Consider the following 18182-nt stretch of genomic DNA (forward strand, 5'->3'; position numbering starts at 1 on the left):
TTGTTGACAGTAATGCTAGAAAAGCTAGCTAATGTTACAAACGTTAGCGCTCCATGTTAGCTAGCTTTTTCTAGCCTGAGAAATGTTGAATCATCGTCATATCACTACGTTAGCTTCTAACATTAGATCAATCATTCGCTCAATCTTTACTTCATGAAAGGTGATAAAGTGTCACTTGAAATTCTCTTGAAACTGTGATGATAAATGTAATCTCAACAGCAAAGAAATTGCTTGCTCTCTGAGTCTAGATACAAGCTGGTCAAATTAATGTTATCATGTTAGCCTATTGTTCACTTGAGCTGTCGCTATTTAAGACTGTCATCATCAGATGTATGTAATTCATAATTACTAATCTAGTTAGCTAGATAACTTTTTGCTTCAACATGATGCTATAACCTGTTGATGCAAACTAATCTGTTATGACCCGGTTTGTTTGTTTTTGCAGTAGAAATGTCTCTGTCGCTGGAAGAGATGTGCCAGCTGGTCAATGTGAAGTATTCACAGGCAATAAGGGCAGTTAGTGTAGTTGCATCTGACAGCACATCTGAAGAGGAAGTAGGCAGCTCCTGCCATCCCACAGGCTCAGAGGATGATGGGGCAGCAGTGGAGCAAGGAGAGAGAGAGGAGTTTGAAGCGGACACAGGTAGGGTGAATTGTGTTAATCAGGAATTGATATTACAATGGTTAATGAGTGGATACACATTTCACAGACACACACTTAATCATGTTTTTGTTTTGTTTTTGTTCCCTCCCCCCCTCCACAGCAGTTCTCACAGTGGATAATATGAGGGAAAAAGTCTGGAGCAGCGCTGACAATTTAAATACCTTTAATTTTTTTATACATTTTAATAGGTGCAGAGTATCAGACGTATATTATCAGACTTTTAGTCTGATACTTTGTCTGATGCACTTAATGAAGGGATTTAATTGTCCGAGCTGCTCAAGATTTTCTCCTTTTTTATTGATGCTACCTTCCTGTTTCTGTGATGCACCGGACCTGCCTACTAATATAGCTGAAGTGCGGTGGGACTCTCTCTCTACTGGATAATACGAGGGATCAGTGTTGGTAAACAACGGCTTACTGAGGGGTAACTTTATAATGGGACCTTATGGAGCCAGCCCTGAGCGACAGTTACACAACATACATGATACATCAGACTCTTGAGCTACTTCTGCTCTCACTCAGAATGTCAAAATATAAGCGATGTGATGTATACTTTTTGAGATATTGACGTTTGTTTGGCACAACTCATACTACCGGTAGTTAACTGCTGCAGGGTTCCACATTTCCGGGTGGTTTTTGATTATGATGGAAAAACTGATGTTTTTGTTGTTGTTTCCACAGCAGAAGAAGGAGGCAGCTCATCTCAACCCAGGAAAGAATCAGAGGATGAGGGGACAGTGGAGCATGCAAGGAGAGAGAGTGCAGAGAGCGAGGATTCGGAGGCGGACACAGGTAGGGTGAATGTGTTACTGTAATCAGGAATTGATATTACCGTACAATGTTTCATGAGTGGATAGACACATTTCACAGTAGACACACACACACACACTTTTTTTTTAATCTCCACAGCAGCTGTCACAGTGCATAATACAGACACACACTGATGTTTTTGTTGTTGTTTCCACAGCAGAAGAAGGAGGCAGCTCATCTCATCCCAGCACAGAGTCAGAAGATGAGGGGACAGTGGAGCATGCGAGGAGAGAGAGTGCAGAGAGCGAGGATTCGGAGGCGGACACAGGTAGGGTGAATGTGTTACTGTAATCAGGAATTGATATTACAATGTTTCATGAGTGGATAGACACATTTCACAGAAGACACACACACACACACACTTTTTTTTTTTTATCTCCACAGCAGCTGTCACAGTGCATAATACAGACACACACTGATGTTTTTGTTGTTTCCACAGCAGAAGAAGGAGGCAGCTCTTATCATCCCAGCACAGAGTCAGAAGATGAGGGGACAGAGGAGCATGAGGGTGGAGAGAGCGAGGAGTTGGATGCGGACACAGGTAGGGTGAATGTAATACTGTAATCAGGAATTGATATTACAATGTTTCATGAGTGGATAGACACATTTCACAGAAGACACACACACATTCTTTTTTTTTATCTCCACACTGATCTCCACACACACTGATGTTTTCTTTGTTGTTTCCACAGCAGAAGGAGGAGGCAGCTCTTATCATCCCAGCACAGAGTCAGAGGATGAGGGGACAGAGGAGCATGCGAGGAGAGAGAGTGGAGACGGTGAGGAGTTGGACGTGGACACAGGGTGAATGTGTTACTGTAATCAGGAATTGATATTACAATGTATGAGTATTAATGGGTGGATAGACACATTTCACAGCAGACACAAGCACACTTTTTTTTACACCAGCAGTCACAGTGGATAACACACACACACACACACATACACGCTAATGATTGTTGTTGTTGTTGTTGTTGTTTAAGATTCCCACAATGGTGCTGAGGGTGACACAGTTGGAGGAAGAAAGCGGAAAAATCCAAATAATTGGAAGAAGTCTGTGCAGAAAAAGAGAAGAATGATGGGACAGCCATACCTTGGGATGAGGAAGCAGGAAGAGGTAACCAGGGAGCACCGGGTGATGGGACCAAGATGCCAGTCAGCTGGACATGCAAAGTCCTCCCTGATACACTGCAGTGAGATTGGAGAGGCTGCAAGGGAGAAGATTTTCAAAGACTTTTGGGAGAACATGAACTGGGAAGAGAAGAGGATGTATGTCCGTGGTTTGGTAGATGTCGTGCCAGTACAGAGGAGAAGGGGGTCTGAAAATTCAAGACGGTCATCTACCAATCTTTACTTTTTAAAAGTCGATGGGCAGAGAAGGAGGGTGTGTAAGAATCTGTTTTTGGCAACGCTGGGAATAAGAGAATGGTGTGCCCTTAACTGGGTGAAAGACAGAGACAAAACACAGAAGACGGCAGCATTGTGTCACAGAGGTGAGGCTCATGAGTTCATCAAGAGTTTTCTGAAGGATCTCCCTAAGGTGCCCTCCCACTACTGCAGGGCAGATACATCAAAGGAGTACCTGGAGCCTGTCTTCCAGTCCATGAGTGATCTGCATAGAGTGTACCAGCGTGCTGCTGAGGAGAAGGGGCTGACAGCATTATCTAGGCAGGTGTTCTCAGAAGAATTTAAGCGGCAGAACCTGGGTCTTTACCATCCAAAGAAAGACCAATGTGACACATGCTGCTCCTTCAAGGCTGGCAACTTGCCAGATGATGAGTGGCAGGACCACTTAATTAAAAAGGAAGAGGCCCGTGCTGCTAAAGGACAAGACAAAACTGACATGACTGACAAGACCATGGTTGTCTGCATGGATCTGCAAGCCCTCCTCCTCTGCCCCAGATTGAAAGCATCAGCTCTATACTACAAGACCAAACTCGCCGTGCACAACTTCACAGTTTACAACATGTCTACACACAACGCCACGTGCTATGTCTGGCATGAAGGAGAGGGAGGTCTGTCCGCCAGTGAGTTTGCATCCTGTATCACAGATTTCCTCTCCGAGCATAAAGAGTACGAGGAGTACATTTTGTGGAGTGATGGTTGTGGGTACCAAAACCGCAATTCGGTGCTCAGCAACGCTCTCCTCAAGTTCTCCACAGAGATGAAGAAGGTAGTCACCCAGAAGTTCCTGGAGAAGGGGCACACGCAGATGGAGTGTGACTCAGTGCACAGTGTCATCGAGAGGCGTCTGAAAAACCAGGAAATCTATGTCCCAGCTGAATACGTTGCACTGATGAAGAATGCGCGGTCCAAGCCCAACCCGTATGAAGTCAAATACGTCGACCACACCTTCTTCCAAAACTTCAGCAAACTGAGACTCTGCAAATCCATCCGCCCAGGGAGCGTACGCGGTGACCCCACTGTCCATGATATCAGAGCCATCAGGTAACTATCAAACTAAAACCATGTCCCTCTCACCAATCCAGGTCAAAAGTCATGTTGTTGCACATTTACTTGATTGTTTTATAAAGTTATACTTTGTATTGTATGTTAATGGTTTCATGATGCTGTGTAAATGGTGTCATTCAAACTCAGTCAACCTTTGTCTTTTTGTATGTCTTTTTTTGTTATTAGGTACAACATCAATGGAACAATGGATTTCAAGACCCAGCACTCAGATAACTGGACTCCACTGCCGAAACACCAGCTCCGACACACCCCCTCAGACATGCCGACAGTCACACCACTCTACACAGAGCGCCAGAAGATCAAGGAGATGAAGTACAGACACCTCCAAGAGCTCAAGGAGGTCATCCCACAAGACTTCCACAGCTTCTACGACAACCTAAAACACTAGGTAGGTACTGCATGTACCCAAAGTGATAGACTTGTTATGTTGATTATTGATAAATTGTTGTGGATAGATAGAATAAGCTTACCTGATATAGCTGTAAAAAAAAATGGAGCGGGGGAGTAAACTTTCCCTCAGCTTAAAAACATGATATTAGACCTGAAATACTTTGTATAAACTATGGTCGTTTGTCGTATTGACTCTTTTCCCTCCGTCTTTCTGTCTGCCCAGAGCACCGTCGCAGGGGGGAGGTGGTCAACGCTGCTCAAGGAGATTGGTGCAGAGGACGGCGCCAGCGCTATTTATTTTATTTATTTATTTATATTTATATTTTGTATAATCAGACCAGGAGACCCAGTAAAAATGTCTGCGGGTACGAGGTGTGTGTGTGTGTGTGTGTGTGTGTGTGTGTGTGTGTGTGTGTGTGTGTGTGTGTGTGTGTGTGTGTGTGTGTGTGTGTGTGTGTGTGTGTGTGTGTGTGTGTGTGTGTGTGTGTGTGTGTGTTTTCAGTGAGTGGGAGTTTATCTTCATATTTGTGTTTTGTAAGATTATAATTTGTTTTGTATCAGTCTGGACTTCAGTCAGTGGGTGCGAGTACTTGCACAACGCCTTCAGCCAATCCGTGTTACCAAATCAACTCAGAAGAACAGTGAAAGTCTTTTCTGGGGCATTACTCTTGTTCTTGTTTAATTGTTATTGAGTCTATTTCTGCAATTACTGCCCTTATGGCTGTTTACTCTACTAATGTTAACTTTACCACTTGTTGCTTAAGGAAATGACATTACGGTTTTGCCAGTGGCAGCACTGATTGGCCCGGTTATGCCCTCAACTACAACACAGTCACTGATTTGTCAGGTTACATTCTAATTTAATTTATTAATTTTAATTGAATTACTGATTCAAGACAGCAGGTGCCATTAAGCTGGCTGTACCTGTGCTGGGTCTAGGACCTACAATAGGAGGTCTGATGGCTGTGGCAGGGGCAGCTGGGGTTTGTCTGTCTGCAGACATTATGGACAGGCAGAGGGTATGGGGTAACACTTTGGGCAGCTGCAGGGGCTTATTTGTTATTTATGTGCCCACAGCAGGTTGTCAGGTTTTTGTGGCTCTGTGATGCCGTGATCCCTTGTGGACCTTATCTTAAGATGTTGCAGTTGTGGTTAAATATGAGGTAGGGTATAGTTGTAACTATAGGTTATTTTACTTACAAAAAATGTATAGGCTACTGATTCTAAATTGTATTTTTCTATTCGTGGGGTTTGTTTGCATTAAACCTTGAATTACCCTAATCTCTTGCCTTTTCTTCCAATCTGTGCTAAAGTGACAAAAATCAATTAATCACAATACCTTTGAGTAACTAGTATTGTTAATAGTCTTGTATGTCTCCAGTAGGCATCAGTATCGAGCCAGAAACTGGAGGAAGCCACCAGTTTCCTGCTATACCTTTCAAAATAACACATTTTGGACTGTTCTCCACTCCAATGTGTCTTCTTGCATTGGTTTGCTATGCAATGGCTTTCTTTACTCAAGAAACACTCAAGACTAATGTTTTTATTAATTTTGAGGACTGCGACACAATGCTAGTGGAGAGGAGTGCAGACAAACCATCTAGTCAGCCAGTAGACTCAGTTCGCTAGTCAGCCAGTGCTGTATTCATTGGAACGTCAAATGTGTTTTATTTTGAAAGGTATGGCAGGAAAATGTTATGGTTTATTGGTAGTGAGCTTGAAAAAAACATGTTTTGCTGCTAGAATTTCTAGAAAGTACAACAATCATAATAAGAGAAGTTTCCCAGCTTCATCACTGCATGTGGAAAAGTGGATTATTCAGATTACTCCATGGATTATTATTTCTACTTCTGGATTACGTTTGGGGAGGCTTTGATGAGGTAGGCTGAGGCATCAACAACATGAGTTGATAACCTTATGCGATGCACAACGTTACTGCAGCTGGAATCAATGAATGACCAAATCTCTGAAGTCCATATTCTCACATTATTTGTCTTCCAAAATCCTGTAACTCCATTTGAGCTTTATTCACATTTGGGGGGGTTTGATCAGGAAGGCAGGCAACTATGAGTTGATGATAACGTAATGTGATGCCTTACTGCCATTTGAATCAATGAATGACAAAAGCTCTAATATCCATATTTTCACAAAATTTGTCTTCCAAAATCCTGTAACTCCATTTAAGCTTTATTCACGTTTGGGGGGGTTTGATCAGGAAGGCAGGCAACTGTGAGTTGATGATAACGTAATGTGATGCCTTACTGCCATTTGAATCAATAAATTACAAAATCTCTAATATCCATATTTTTACTAAATGTGTCTTCCAAAATCCTGTAACTCCATTTAAGCTTCATTCGGGTAAAATATTAATAATGTAATGACACATGCAAGTAACTGACCCTATATGAAGACACTGTACCAACTTTGGCGACGTGGTGTTCAGTTATTTTAAAAACACAGGGTTTTTTTCATCTCCTGAAAAGTTGTGGTTTTGGAGATACAAGGTTTCGGCACGACAGCAGCGATATATAATATACGGTAGACAGGTTTTCTTATGACTCTGAAGCACATGGATGGGTTAGCCTCCAGTGGAAGTCAGTGTATCCGTAACTCAAATTTTCCATGTTTTAACTTTGACTGAAGTGTCTCCACACTCCTCTGTGGGTCTTAAGTTTGACTGAGGTGGGTCCATGCTCCTCTGTGGGTTTGAACTTTGACTGAAGTGGCTCCACGCTCCTCTGTAGGTTTTAACTTTGACTGAAGTGGCTCCACGCTCCTCTGTAGGTTTTAACTTTGACTGAGGTGGGTCCACGCTCCTCTGTGGGTCTTAACTTTAACTGAGGTGGGTCCACTCTGCCCATTTTCATTATCATTAGAACATCAGTAGTATATCAGAAAACTGTAAACTGTTTTGAATTTAATTTGACAGTTATTGAGTGTTAAAGTGTGGACCAGTGACATCACTGGTCCACACTAACTCAAATTAATAACTCATTAACTCAAATCAACTCTCAATAACTGTCAAACTAGATGAATGATGAATAGTTTGACAGTTATTGAGAGTTGATTTGAGTTAATGAGTTATTAATTTGAGTTAGTGTGGACCGGTGATGTCACTGGTCCACACTTTAACACTCAATAACTGTCAAATTAAATGACAGACTTCAAAACCGTTTACAGTTTTCTGATCTACTACTGATGTTCTAATGATACAAAGCTGGTTGAAAATGGGCGGAGTGTTCCTTTAACTTTGACTGAGGTGGGTCCATGCTCCTCTGTGGGTTTGAACTTTGACTGAAGTGGCTCCACGCTCCTCTGTAGGTTTTAACTTTGACTGAAGTGGCTCCACGCTCCTCTGTAGGTTTTAACTTTGACTGAGGTGGGTCCACGCTCCTCTGTGGGTCTTAACTTTAACTGAGGTGGGTCCACGCTCCTCTGTAGGTTTTAACTTTGACTGAGGTGGGTCCACGCTCCTCTGTGGGTTTGAACTTTGACTGAGGTGGGTCCACGCTCCTCTGTAGGTTTTAACTTTGACTGAGGTGGGTCCACGCTCCTCTGTGGGTTTGAACTTTGACTGAGGTGGGTCCACGCTCCTCTGTAGGTTTTAACTTTGACTGAGGTGGGTCCACGCTCCTCTGTGGGTTTGAACTTTGACTGAGGTGGGTCCACGCTCCTCTGTAGGTTTTAACTTTGACTGAGGTGGGTCCACGCTCCTCTGTGGGTTTGAACTTTGACTGAGGTGGGTCCACGCTCCTCTGTAGGTTTGAACTTTGACTGAGGTGGGTCCATGTTCCTCTGTGGGTCTTAACTTTAACTGAGGTGGGTCCACGCTCCTCTGTGGGTTTGAACTTTGACTGAGGTGGGTCCACGCTCCTCTGTGGGTTTGAACTTTGACTGAGGTGGGTCCACGCTCCTCTGTGGGTCTTAACTTTGACTGAGGTGGGTCCATGCTCCTCTGTGGGTCTTAACTTTAACTGAGGTGGGTCCACGCTCCTCTGTGGGTTTGAACTTTGACTGAGGTGGGTCCACGCTCCTCTGTGGGTTTGAACTTTGACTGAGGTGGGTCCACGCTCCTCTGTAGGTTTTAACTTTGACTGAGGTGGGTCCACGCTCCTCTGTGGGTTTTAACTTTGACTGAGGTGGGTCCATGCTCCTCTGTGGGTCTTAACTTTAACTGAGGTGGGTCCACGCTCCTCTGTGGGTTTTAACTTTGACTGAGGTGGGTCCACGCTCCTCTGTGGGTTTGAACTTTGACTGAAGTGGCTCCACGCTCCTCTGTGGGTTTTAACTTTGACTGAAGTGGCTCCACGCTCCTCTGTGGGTCTTAACTTTAACTGAGGTGGGTCCACGCTCCTCTGTGGGTCTTAAAGGGATAGTTCGGTTTGTTTGAAGTGGGGTCCTATCAGCTAGTTCGATACACTAACTTAATTAGGTACAGTGTTCTGCAGGCTGGGCGCATTGTGGAACGAGACCCGGCACTCAGAGCAGCACCCAGCACCCAGCGGAGGAATACGGTAGTTGTACGGTTGGGAGAAAAAGCAGTGCCGAATGAAACTGCTGTTTTGCGGAAAAGTAAAGCGCTTAAAATTGTCAAAATAGAGCGTGCATGTACACAGATATCGAGTTGTTTAGGTGGGCGTTGTTTTAGGTGCTAAATTACGTTTTAGTTGTTGACCCCCAGGACTTAGAGAGAAAAAGCTGGTGAGGCTGCTGCTCTGTGTGCCGGATCTCGTTCGACGCTGCGCCCCGCTTCAAGACCACTGTACCTAATTAAGTTAGTGTATCTTACTAGCTGATAGGACCCCACTTCAAACAAACCGAACTATCCCTTTAACTTTGACTGAGGTGGGTCCACGCTCGTCTGTGGGTTTGAACTTTGACTGAGGTGGGTCCATGCTCGTCTGTGGGTTTGAACTTTGACTGAGGTGGGTCCACGCTCGTCTGTGGGTTTGAACTTTGACTGAGGTGGGTCCACGCTCCTCTGTGGGTTTTAACTTTGAGTGAGGTGGGTCCACGCTCCTCTGTGGGTTTTAACTTTGACTGAGGTGGGTCCACGCTCGTCTGTGGGTTTTAACTTTGAGTGAGGTGGGTCCACGCTCCTCTGTGGGTTTTACCTTTGACTGAGGTGGGTCCACGCTCCTCTGTGGGTTTTACCTTTGACTGAGGTGGGTCCACGCTCGTCTGTGGCTTTTAACTTTGACTGAGGTGGGTCCACGCTCCTCTGTGGGTTTTAACTTTGACTGAGGTGGGTCCACGCTCCTCTGTGGGTTTTACCTTTGACTGAGGTGGGTCCACGCTCGTCTGTGGGTTTGAACTTTGACTGAGGTGGGTCCACGCTCCTCTGTGGGTTTTAACTTTGAGTGAGGTGGGTCCACGCTCGTCTGTGGGTTTGAACTTTGACTGAGGTGGGTCCACGCTCCTCTGTGGGTTTTACCTTTGACTGAGGTGGGTCCACGCTCCTCTGTGGGTTTTACCTTTGACTGAGGTGGGTCCACGCTCCTCTGTGGGTCTTAACTTTGACTGAGGTGGGTCCATGCTCCTCTGTGGGTTTTACCTTTGACTGAGGTGGGTCCATGCTCCTCTGTGGGTTTTACCTTTGACTGAGGTGGGTCCACACTCCTCTGTGGGTTTTACCTTTGACTGAGGTGGGTCCACGCTCCTCTGTGGGTTTTACCTTTGACTGAGGTGGGTCCACGCTCCTCTGTGGGTTTTACCTTTGACTGAGGTGGGTCCACGCTCCTCTGTGGGTCTTAACTTTGACTGAGGTGGGTCCACACTCCTCTGTGGGTTTTACCTTTGACTGAGGTGGGTCCACACTCCTCTGTGGGTTTTACCTTTGACTGAGGTGGGTCCACGCTCCTCCGTGGGTTTTAACTTTGACTGAGGTGGGTCCACGCTCCTCTGTGGGTTTTACCTTTGACTGAGGTGGGTCCATGCTCCTCTGTGGGTTTTACCTTTGACTGAGGTGGGTCCACGCTCCTCTGTGGGTTGAGGATGTTCTATGTTTTGGGCTCATGAAAACCTCATGGCGGCCAAACAAAAAATTCTTGAAGACACAGGTTTCCCCTTGACTGCAGCATGTGGATATAATGGATTTATTCCACTTTTGCACTGATTATACATGTGTATTATTATTATTATTATTATTATTATACATGTGTATACGTGTGTATATGTGTGTACTCAGCCAAAATGTTGCTTCACCCTATTTTTTTCTTGACAGAATGAGCCTGAAGTAATTACAGTCTAACTAGAGACTAGAGCGCAATTAGCCAGATTCACACATCAGCAAAAGGTCACAGGATCACATGCTGAACCCTCAGTTGTGAATGTAAACCACTCATTTCACCCCCTTTGACCTCTGACCTCTTTGTGCCCCCCAGGGTGCTTCTCCAGGATCCTCAGGGTGTAGTTGGTCCTCTGGCCTTTGCTGTTGAACTCAACACGACCGGTCAGACCATCGTACTCCACCTGACAGAGAGTGAGAAAGGGAGAGAGGGAGAGAGGGGGAGAGAGAGAGAGAGAGAGAGAGAGACGTGCAGACTGTGAACACAATTCAAAAGAGGAAGAAAGAACAAAGGAGACGAGAGAGAAAGAGACATATGCAGACAGAACAAAATGAGAGAACCCCCGGGTTACAGACAGAGGTGGAGACTCGAGTCACAATTTGATTGAAAGTCATGGATTTGTTCCCACACAATGAATTTAAATTCTGTTTTCTGAATTTGTATGGAATGACTGGATTTATTGAAGTTGAAACTGATTATATTGAAATTGTCAGCTACCTCACAGCTAGGGATCGTTTCGTGTTTTTCCGATACCGGTGGAAAACGATACTTTTAAAACAGTACCGGCGCCTAAACGGTGCCTGAACCGTTTTTGTTTGTTTGTTTGTTTGTTTATTGTTTTGTTTTTTTCAATTTAAAAAGATTCGATATTTTAGGAGGATTTCAAATAAGATTGTGATGTGCTTCGGAGCACCGGAGGGCGGATACTTCACTCAGCAGCTCGGGCATGGCACCTAAATCAGGCACCTAAATCAGGTACCTCAACCTGCGTTGCAATTTGGTACTGGTGGTACCGGTTGTAAAAGTACCGATACCATAACAGTACCGGGATTCGGTACCCAACCCTACTCACACCAGTGGAGAATATTGAATGAATTCAATTCAAAGTGTCTTTATTGGCATACAATACCGATACATGAGTACATGTTGCCAAAGCCAACTATTCTTATTGTTTGTTTATTGTGTTTTGTTTTTCTATCTTGTCTGTCTGTAAGCTAGCAACTTTTTGTATGTGTTTTATTGTAACAGGGCGTGTAGAAAAGGGTCCATAATGGCCCACCGTCAGGCCTGTTCTTGGGGCAGTCGACGCCCACGAGCCGGCGCGCCAACGACGTAATGATGATGACATCATCAATGATGACATCAGAGTTCACCTGTGAGGTCATCGGCGATGTCAAACATAACACTGATGATGTCATATCTCCCTGAACGTTGTGACATCACAAAGCGGGGATATAAACAAGGTGTTCTGTGACGCTATACTATACTTCCTCCTTCCGGTACTTCCTTATAATTCCGGTATTCTTACTTCCTACTCTACCTTCATAATGTCAACCATTAGCACGACCAAATCCGAACCCGAGCTGAATCCTGGCTATCTTACAAGCAGCCAGGCCCTGGTGACCGACTGTCTTACACCCAGCCAGGTCACGAGTGGTATTTCGGCCGCGTCCGAGGACCGACATCTCGGTCCCTATCTCCATCCCTGTGATTCTGACCGATCACAGCCAGTGAGCCCTCATCCACGATCCAGCACACTTCACGAGGCAAGCCCAAAAGCTTTGCCCCCAGCAAGCCCACAAGCTTCGCTACAAATTGGTCCTTCGAGCGGATCAGAGGACTTGCGACGCTCAGAGATGGAGCAGGAGTCAGGTGAGCTCTCCCTGGTCACGGCACCTCGCCGACCAGAGGAGCAACCCTTCCCCCACCAGATCGAATCTGGATACAGCAGAGTATCCAGGGTTCGGAGTAGTACTCAGGGGCCAGACCCCCTACACTCCCACCAGACGATCCGATCGGGGCAGGAGCTCATCCGCAGCCACCAGGAAAACCGATTCCTTGCTCAGGTAGCACAAATTGAGGCAGATCTAGTCCAGATAAGGGTTGAGTTTAAGGCAGATGAAGCTGCAGAGAACCTTATGGAGCTCCTAAGGATCAAGGCCAGAGCCCTACCGGCCTCTGGCCACGCTAGCGCTAGGAGGAAGGCACAGCAAGCAACATTACATGAAGAGGTCCTAAGGATGAAAGCCGTAATGGCGCAGGGCTATGCTAGGTTCCAGGCCAAGGCCCTCCAAGCTAGAGAGCAGATAACCCTGAGCCAAGCTGAGCAGGAGCCCCGGAGGGCGCCACCCACTTCACCGGTGGCCACACCCCGGCTGAACATTCCACCTGTGCCTCTCACCTCCGGCGACCAGGGTCAGGTCAGCACGGTGGCTCCAGAGCCAACGACCCAAACTACGGAACCCACTGTTCCAGTGCCAATGCCACCAACACTCCCACCTAGGACAGAGGTCGCCGACCCTGAGCATGCAATACAGTGCAACGGGGCGGCCGACCCCGCCACTGGGATACCCCACACTCAGGTAGGCACGGCGAACGTTGGGACCAACAGCACAGGGCACAGCCAGCCGGACGGCGTCAATCATTCCCACAAGATAGCTGGACACGACAGCTGGGACCCCCCTAGAGGGCGGGACCAGCCATCTCAACTACCTATTCCCAGAATTCACCTCCTGGCCCTGCCCGGGCTCATGGAGACAACTCCAGCCAAGGCCTCTAGGGAGGCCAAGAAGTCCGAGCAAGTGGAGCAAGTGGACATGCCTTTGAGGACGGCGAGGCAGGAGCCCCAGATGCTTCACGGGGCGGCCGTCTCCCTCATCGTCTCGCCGGCAATTCGTCCAGAGCAGACCTATGCCACACCGGCGCTCCACGGGGCGGCCAACGAGGCACTAGGGGCGGAGGCCTCCCTCCAACGAGGGCAGACAAACTGCTTCCTCACCGACCCTACGCCGCTGAGGTTCCTCAACTGGAAAGTCAAGCCACCAGAACCAGAGGCTCCTCACTACCGCAGTAGCTGGGTAGACCCCCGGCTCCTGAGCGGCTCCCGCGCTGACCTCACGCCGCTGAGTTTCCTCAACTGGAAACTCAAGCCCCCAGAGGCCACTACAGCTCACTACAGCAGTTGCTGGGTAGACCCCCAGCTCCCACACACATCCTGGCCAACGAGGACCGTCGCCAAATCTTGGCTCTTGTGATGTACGGGACTGGACAACAATGTGTAGACCCGTACCTACACCCGGCCGGTGGCCAAGCGGACCACAGCCCCCCTCACTGCCAGAATAATCAACCAAGCCCTGCCAATACCAGGTGGGACTGGAGGGCCATTCCGGCCATTTCTGGAAGAATACAGATTCCCCACAGGAATCTGGGAGCGGCTGTAGAAAAGGGTCCATAATGGCCCACCGTCAGGCCTGTTCTTGGGGCAGTCGACGCCCACGAGCCGGCGCGCCAACGACGTAATGATGATGACATCATCAATGATGACGTCAGAGTTCACCTGTGAGGTCATCGGCGATGTCAGACATAACACCGATGATGTCATAGCTCCCTGAACGTTGTGACATCACAAATGCAGGGATATAAACAAGGTGTTCTGTGACGCTATACTACTTCCTCCTTCCGGTACTTCCTTATACTTCCGGTATTCTTACTTCCTACTCTACCTTCATAATGTCAACCATTAGCATGACCAAATCCGAACCCGAGCTGAATCCTGGCTATCTTACAAGCAGCCAGGCCCTGGTGACCGACTGCCTTACACCCAGCCAGGTCACAAGTGGTATTTCGGCCGCGTCCGAGGACCGACATCTCGGTCCCTATCTCCATCCCTGTGATTCTGACCAATCACAGCCAGTGAGCCCTCATCCACGATCCAGCACACTTCACGAGGCAAGCCCAAAAGCTTTGCCCCCAGCAAGCCCACAAGCTTCGCTACAGGGCGCTCTTATTGTAAATGAGAGCTCACTCTCAGGCCCCCCTGTATGAATAAAGGCAAAATACAAAATAAATACAAGTAAAAGCAAAGGTATACATGGTAGTAAACAGAATATAGAATGATTAGTTACAGTTTTATCATTTATATAAATAGGAGCATTTTAATTGAATTGTAAATTAAACTGAATCCAGAGAGAGAGAGAGAGAGACAGAGAGAGAGAGAGAGAGAGAGAGAGAGAGAGAGATAACGAGTGAGAGAAGTGATAGATGAGTTAAAGACAGAGGTGAAGGAAAAAGAACATTGGGGGCACAGAGTGAGAAGAGAAGGTGAGAATGAAACACCTGTCAATCAAACAGGGTGGGCGGAGCTTGTCGTTTCTGTTGATGCAGTTTGAGTGTCCCTTCTTCTCTCTGTCTGTTCAGCCATGCTAGCTATCACTTCTCATGCTAACTGCACAGCTCTTCTGTTGGTTCCAACCAAACTGGAAACATAAAAACCAACCCAGCAACTTTCAGAGGATTTTTCCCAGCAAAGAGCCACCACTATAACAACTGGATATGAGCTGGATCACTGCTGTGTTGCATCAGTCATAGAGACTACAGAGGAGAGCTGCACACAGCCATGTCTCCATCTGAAAATGTCCTGTGTTGCATCAGTCATAGAGACTAGAGAGGAGAGCTGCAAACAGCCATGTCTTCATCTGAAAATGTCCTGTGTTGCATCAGTCATAGAGACTAGAGAGGAGAGCTGCAAACAGCCATGTCTTCATCTGAAAATGTCCTGTGTTGCATCAGTCATAGAGACTAGAGAGGAGAGCTACAAACAGCCATGTCTTCATCTGAAAATGTCCTGTGTTGCATCAGTCATAGAGACTAGAGAGGAGAGCTGCAAACAGCCATGTCTTCATCTGAAAATGTCCTGTGTTGCATCAGTCATAGAGACTAGAGAGGAGAGCTGCAAACAGCCATGTCTTCATCTGAAAATGTCCTGTGTTGCATCAGTCATAGAGACTAGAGAGGAGAGCTGCAAACAGCCATGTCTTCATCTGAAAATGTCCTGTGTTGCATCAGTCATAGAGACTAGAGAGGAGAGCTACAAACAGCCATGTCTTCATCTGAAAATGTCCTGTGTTGCATCAGTCATAGAGACTAGAGAGGAGAGCTGCAAACAGCCATGTCTTCATCTGAAAATGTCCTGTGTTGCATCAGTCATAGAGACTAGAGAGGAGAGCTGCAAACAGCCATGTCTTCATCTGAAAATGTCCTGTGTTGCATCAGTCATAGAGACTAGAGAGGAGAGCTGCACACAGCCATGTCTCCATCTGAAAATGTCCTGTGTTGCATCAGTCATAGAGACTAGAGAGGAGAGCTGCAAACAGCCATGTCTTCATCTGAAAATGTCCTGTGTTGCATCAGTCATAGAGACTAGAGAGGAGAGCTGCAAACAGCCATGTCTTCATCTGAAAATGTCCTGTGTTGCATCAGTCATAGAGACTAGAGAGGAGAGCTACAAACAGCCATGTCTTCATCTGAAAATGTCCTGTGTTGCATCAGTCATAGAGACTAGAGAGGAGAGCTGCAAACAGCCATGTCTTGTTAAAGGGTTGGAGAGAAGGCAAAGCCAGGCAGACAGCAGTTCATCAGATCAGTGACAGAGCTGAGACACTGAGAAGTATGGCTGTTGTGTGTGTGTGTGTGTGTGTGTGTGTGTGTGTGTGTGTGTGTGTGTGTGTGTGTGTGTGTGTGTGTGCGTGTGTGTGTGCCTGCCTGTCTGTCTGCGTAACTCAAGATCAATTACACCCCAAAACGGTAACAGCCGAGAGTGAGTGAGAGAGGCACGCACACGCACGCACACACACACACACACACACACACACACACACACACACACACACACACACACACACACACACACAGAGTACTTTGGATGCAGCCGAAAAGAGTGTAGAGATGATGAAGTGATGCACTGAGAGTGACAAGAACAATGTCTATGATGGAGGGAAGAAAGAGAGTGAGCAGGTGTGTGTGTGAGAGAGAGAGGGGGAGAGAAACAGTGAGAGACATACAGAGGGAGAGACAGAGAGAGAGAGACGTATAGAGAGAGACAGAGAGAGAAAGACAGACAGACAGACAGACAGACATAGAGAGACAGTGAGAGACGCATGCTCAGTGCATGGAAAAGATAAGAAGTGGCAGACAGACACAGATAGAGGTGGAAGAGAGTAAATTGAATGTGAGGGGGAGAGATAGAGAGAGAGAGAGAGAGAGAGAGAGAGCTCTAACATCTCTCTCTCTCTCTCCCCCCGCCCTCTCTCTCTCTCTCTCTGTCTGTCCAAAAGCAGCAGTGATGAAAGGATCTAATCCTGGCTGCAGACTCCAGGGAGGATTTCATCTGCTCAGCCCATCAGTAGAAACACACCAGCACACGTTAAGGCTGCGTTCAGCAGCCAGCGTGTTCTCAACCTTTATGTTCAAACGCTGCAGCCTTTTCTTCCTTCGTCTGGTTTGTTCCTCCAGGTAGAGCGACACCATCTGAACTCTGGTGGCACCAAAGAACAGCACAGAGAGTCTCAGTTCTCTGACAAGCAGTGCAGTTCGTTAAGAGTGACGATGTATTCCTGTATTTTATGAACAAAGAGTATTGAAGGCAAGAGGAAAAGCTCGAATGCTTTTTTGACAACAGCGCCGCTGCCATTTTGCCTTGGAAAGAAAAAGCCTCCTTGTACCAGTGGGTCAACAGCACAGACAGCCAATCAAATGTAGTCTCCTACAGGCCAAAATGGCAGATTTGCTGTGTGATGATGTTGCAATGGAACAACCTATTATTAGCCTTTGGTTCTTATTGAAGTAAGTTCTTTGGTATGAACACCAGAGAAGAAGAGACAGTCAATCATGGTTCTTATTGAAGTAAGTTATTTGGTATGAACACCAGAGAAGAAGAGACAGTCAATCATGGTTCTTATTGAAGTAAGTTATTTGGTATGAACACCAGAGAAGAAGAGACAGTCCTTCATGGTTCTTATTGATGTACATTCTTTGGTATGGACACCAGAGAAGAAGAGACAGTCCATCATGGTTCTTATTGATGTAAGTTATTTGGTATGAACACCAGAGAAGAAGAGACAGTCCATCATGGTTCTTGTGTAAGTTCTTTGGTATGAACACCAGAGAAGAAGAGACAGTCCATCATGGTTTTTATTGATGTAAGTTCTTTGGTATGAACACCAGAGAATAAGAGACAGTCCATCATGGTTCTTATGTAAGTTCTTTGGTATGAACACCAGAGAATAAGAGACAGTCCATCATGGTTCTTATGTAAGTTCTTTGGTATGAACACCAGAGAAGAAGAGACAGTCCATCATGGTTCTTAGTGATGTAAGTTATTTGGTATGAACACCAGAGAAGAAGAGACAGTCCATCATGGTTCTTATGTAAGTTCTTTGGTATGAACACCAGAGAATAAGAGACAGTCCATCATGGTTCTTATGTAAGTTCTTTGGTATGAACACCAGAGAAGAAGAGACAGTCCATCATGGTTCTTAGTGATGTAAGTTATTTGGTATGAACACCAGAGAATAAGAGACAGTCCATCATGGTTCTTATGTAAGTTCTTTGGTATGAACACCAGAGAAGAAGAGACAGTCCATCATGGTTCTTATTGATGTAAGTTCTTTGGTATGAACACCAGAGAATAAGAGACAGTCCATCATGGTTCTTATGTAAGTTCTTTGGTATGAACACCAGAGAATAAGAGACAGTCCATCATGGTTCTTATGTAAGTTCTT

The 18182-nt window shown here is 46.2% G+C and overlaps 2 protein-coding genes across 2 annotated transcripts in view; one reads left to right on the top strand and one right to left on the bottom strand.

Moving 5' to 3' along the window:
• Positions 1-18182, bottom strand: part of LOC310784857 (glutamate receptor ionotropic, kainate 5-like) — a gene marked incomplete at its 3' end in the record, with an annotated part of 140745 nt that overhangs the window by 68408 nt on the left and 54155 nt on the right. The window contains exon 9 of the mRNA XM_083645893.1: positions 10703-10807. Within this exon, the coding sequence (XP_083502019.1) occupies positions 10703-10807 (105 nt within the window). The remainder of the gene's footprint in view (positions 1-10702; positions 10808-18182) is intronic.
• On the top strand, positions 451-2553 carry LOC310785685 (uncharacterized protein; the record flags this gene model as incomplete). The annotated part of the gene is made up of 6 exons (XM_083646828.1): positions 451-648; positions 1346-1456; positions 1632-1742; positions 1914-2015; positions 2167-2253; positions 2458-2553. The coding sequence occupies 6 exons, from the start codon at positions 451-453 to the stop codon at positions 2551-2553; spliced, it is 705 nt and encodes a 234-aa protein (XP_083502954.1).

Source organism: Poromitra crassiceps (genome assembly GCF_964638095.1).
Source record: "Poromitra crassiceps genome assembly, chromosome: 11".
NCBI classification, from domain to species: Eukaryota; Metazoa; Chordata; class Actinopteri; order Beryciformes; family Melamphaidae; genus Poromitra; species Poromitra crassiceps.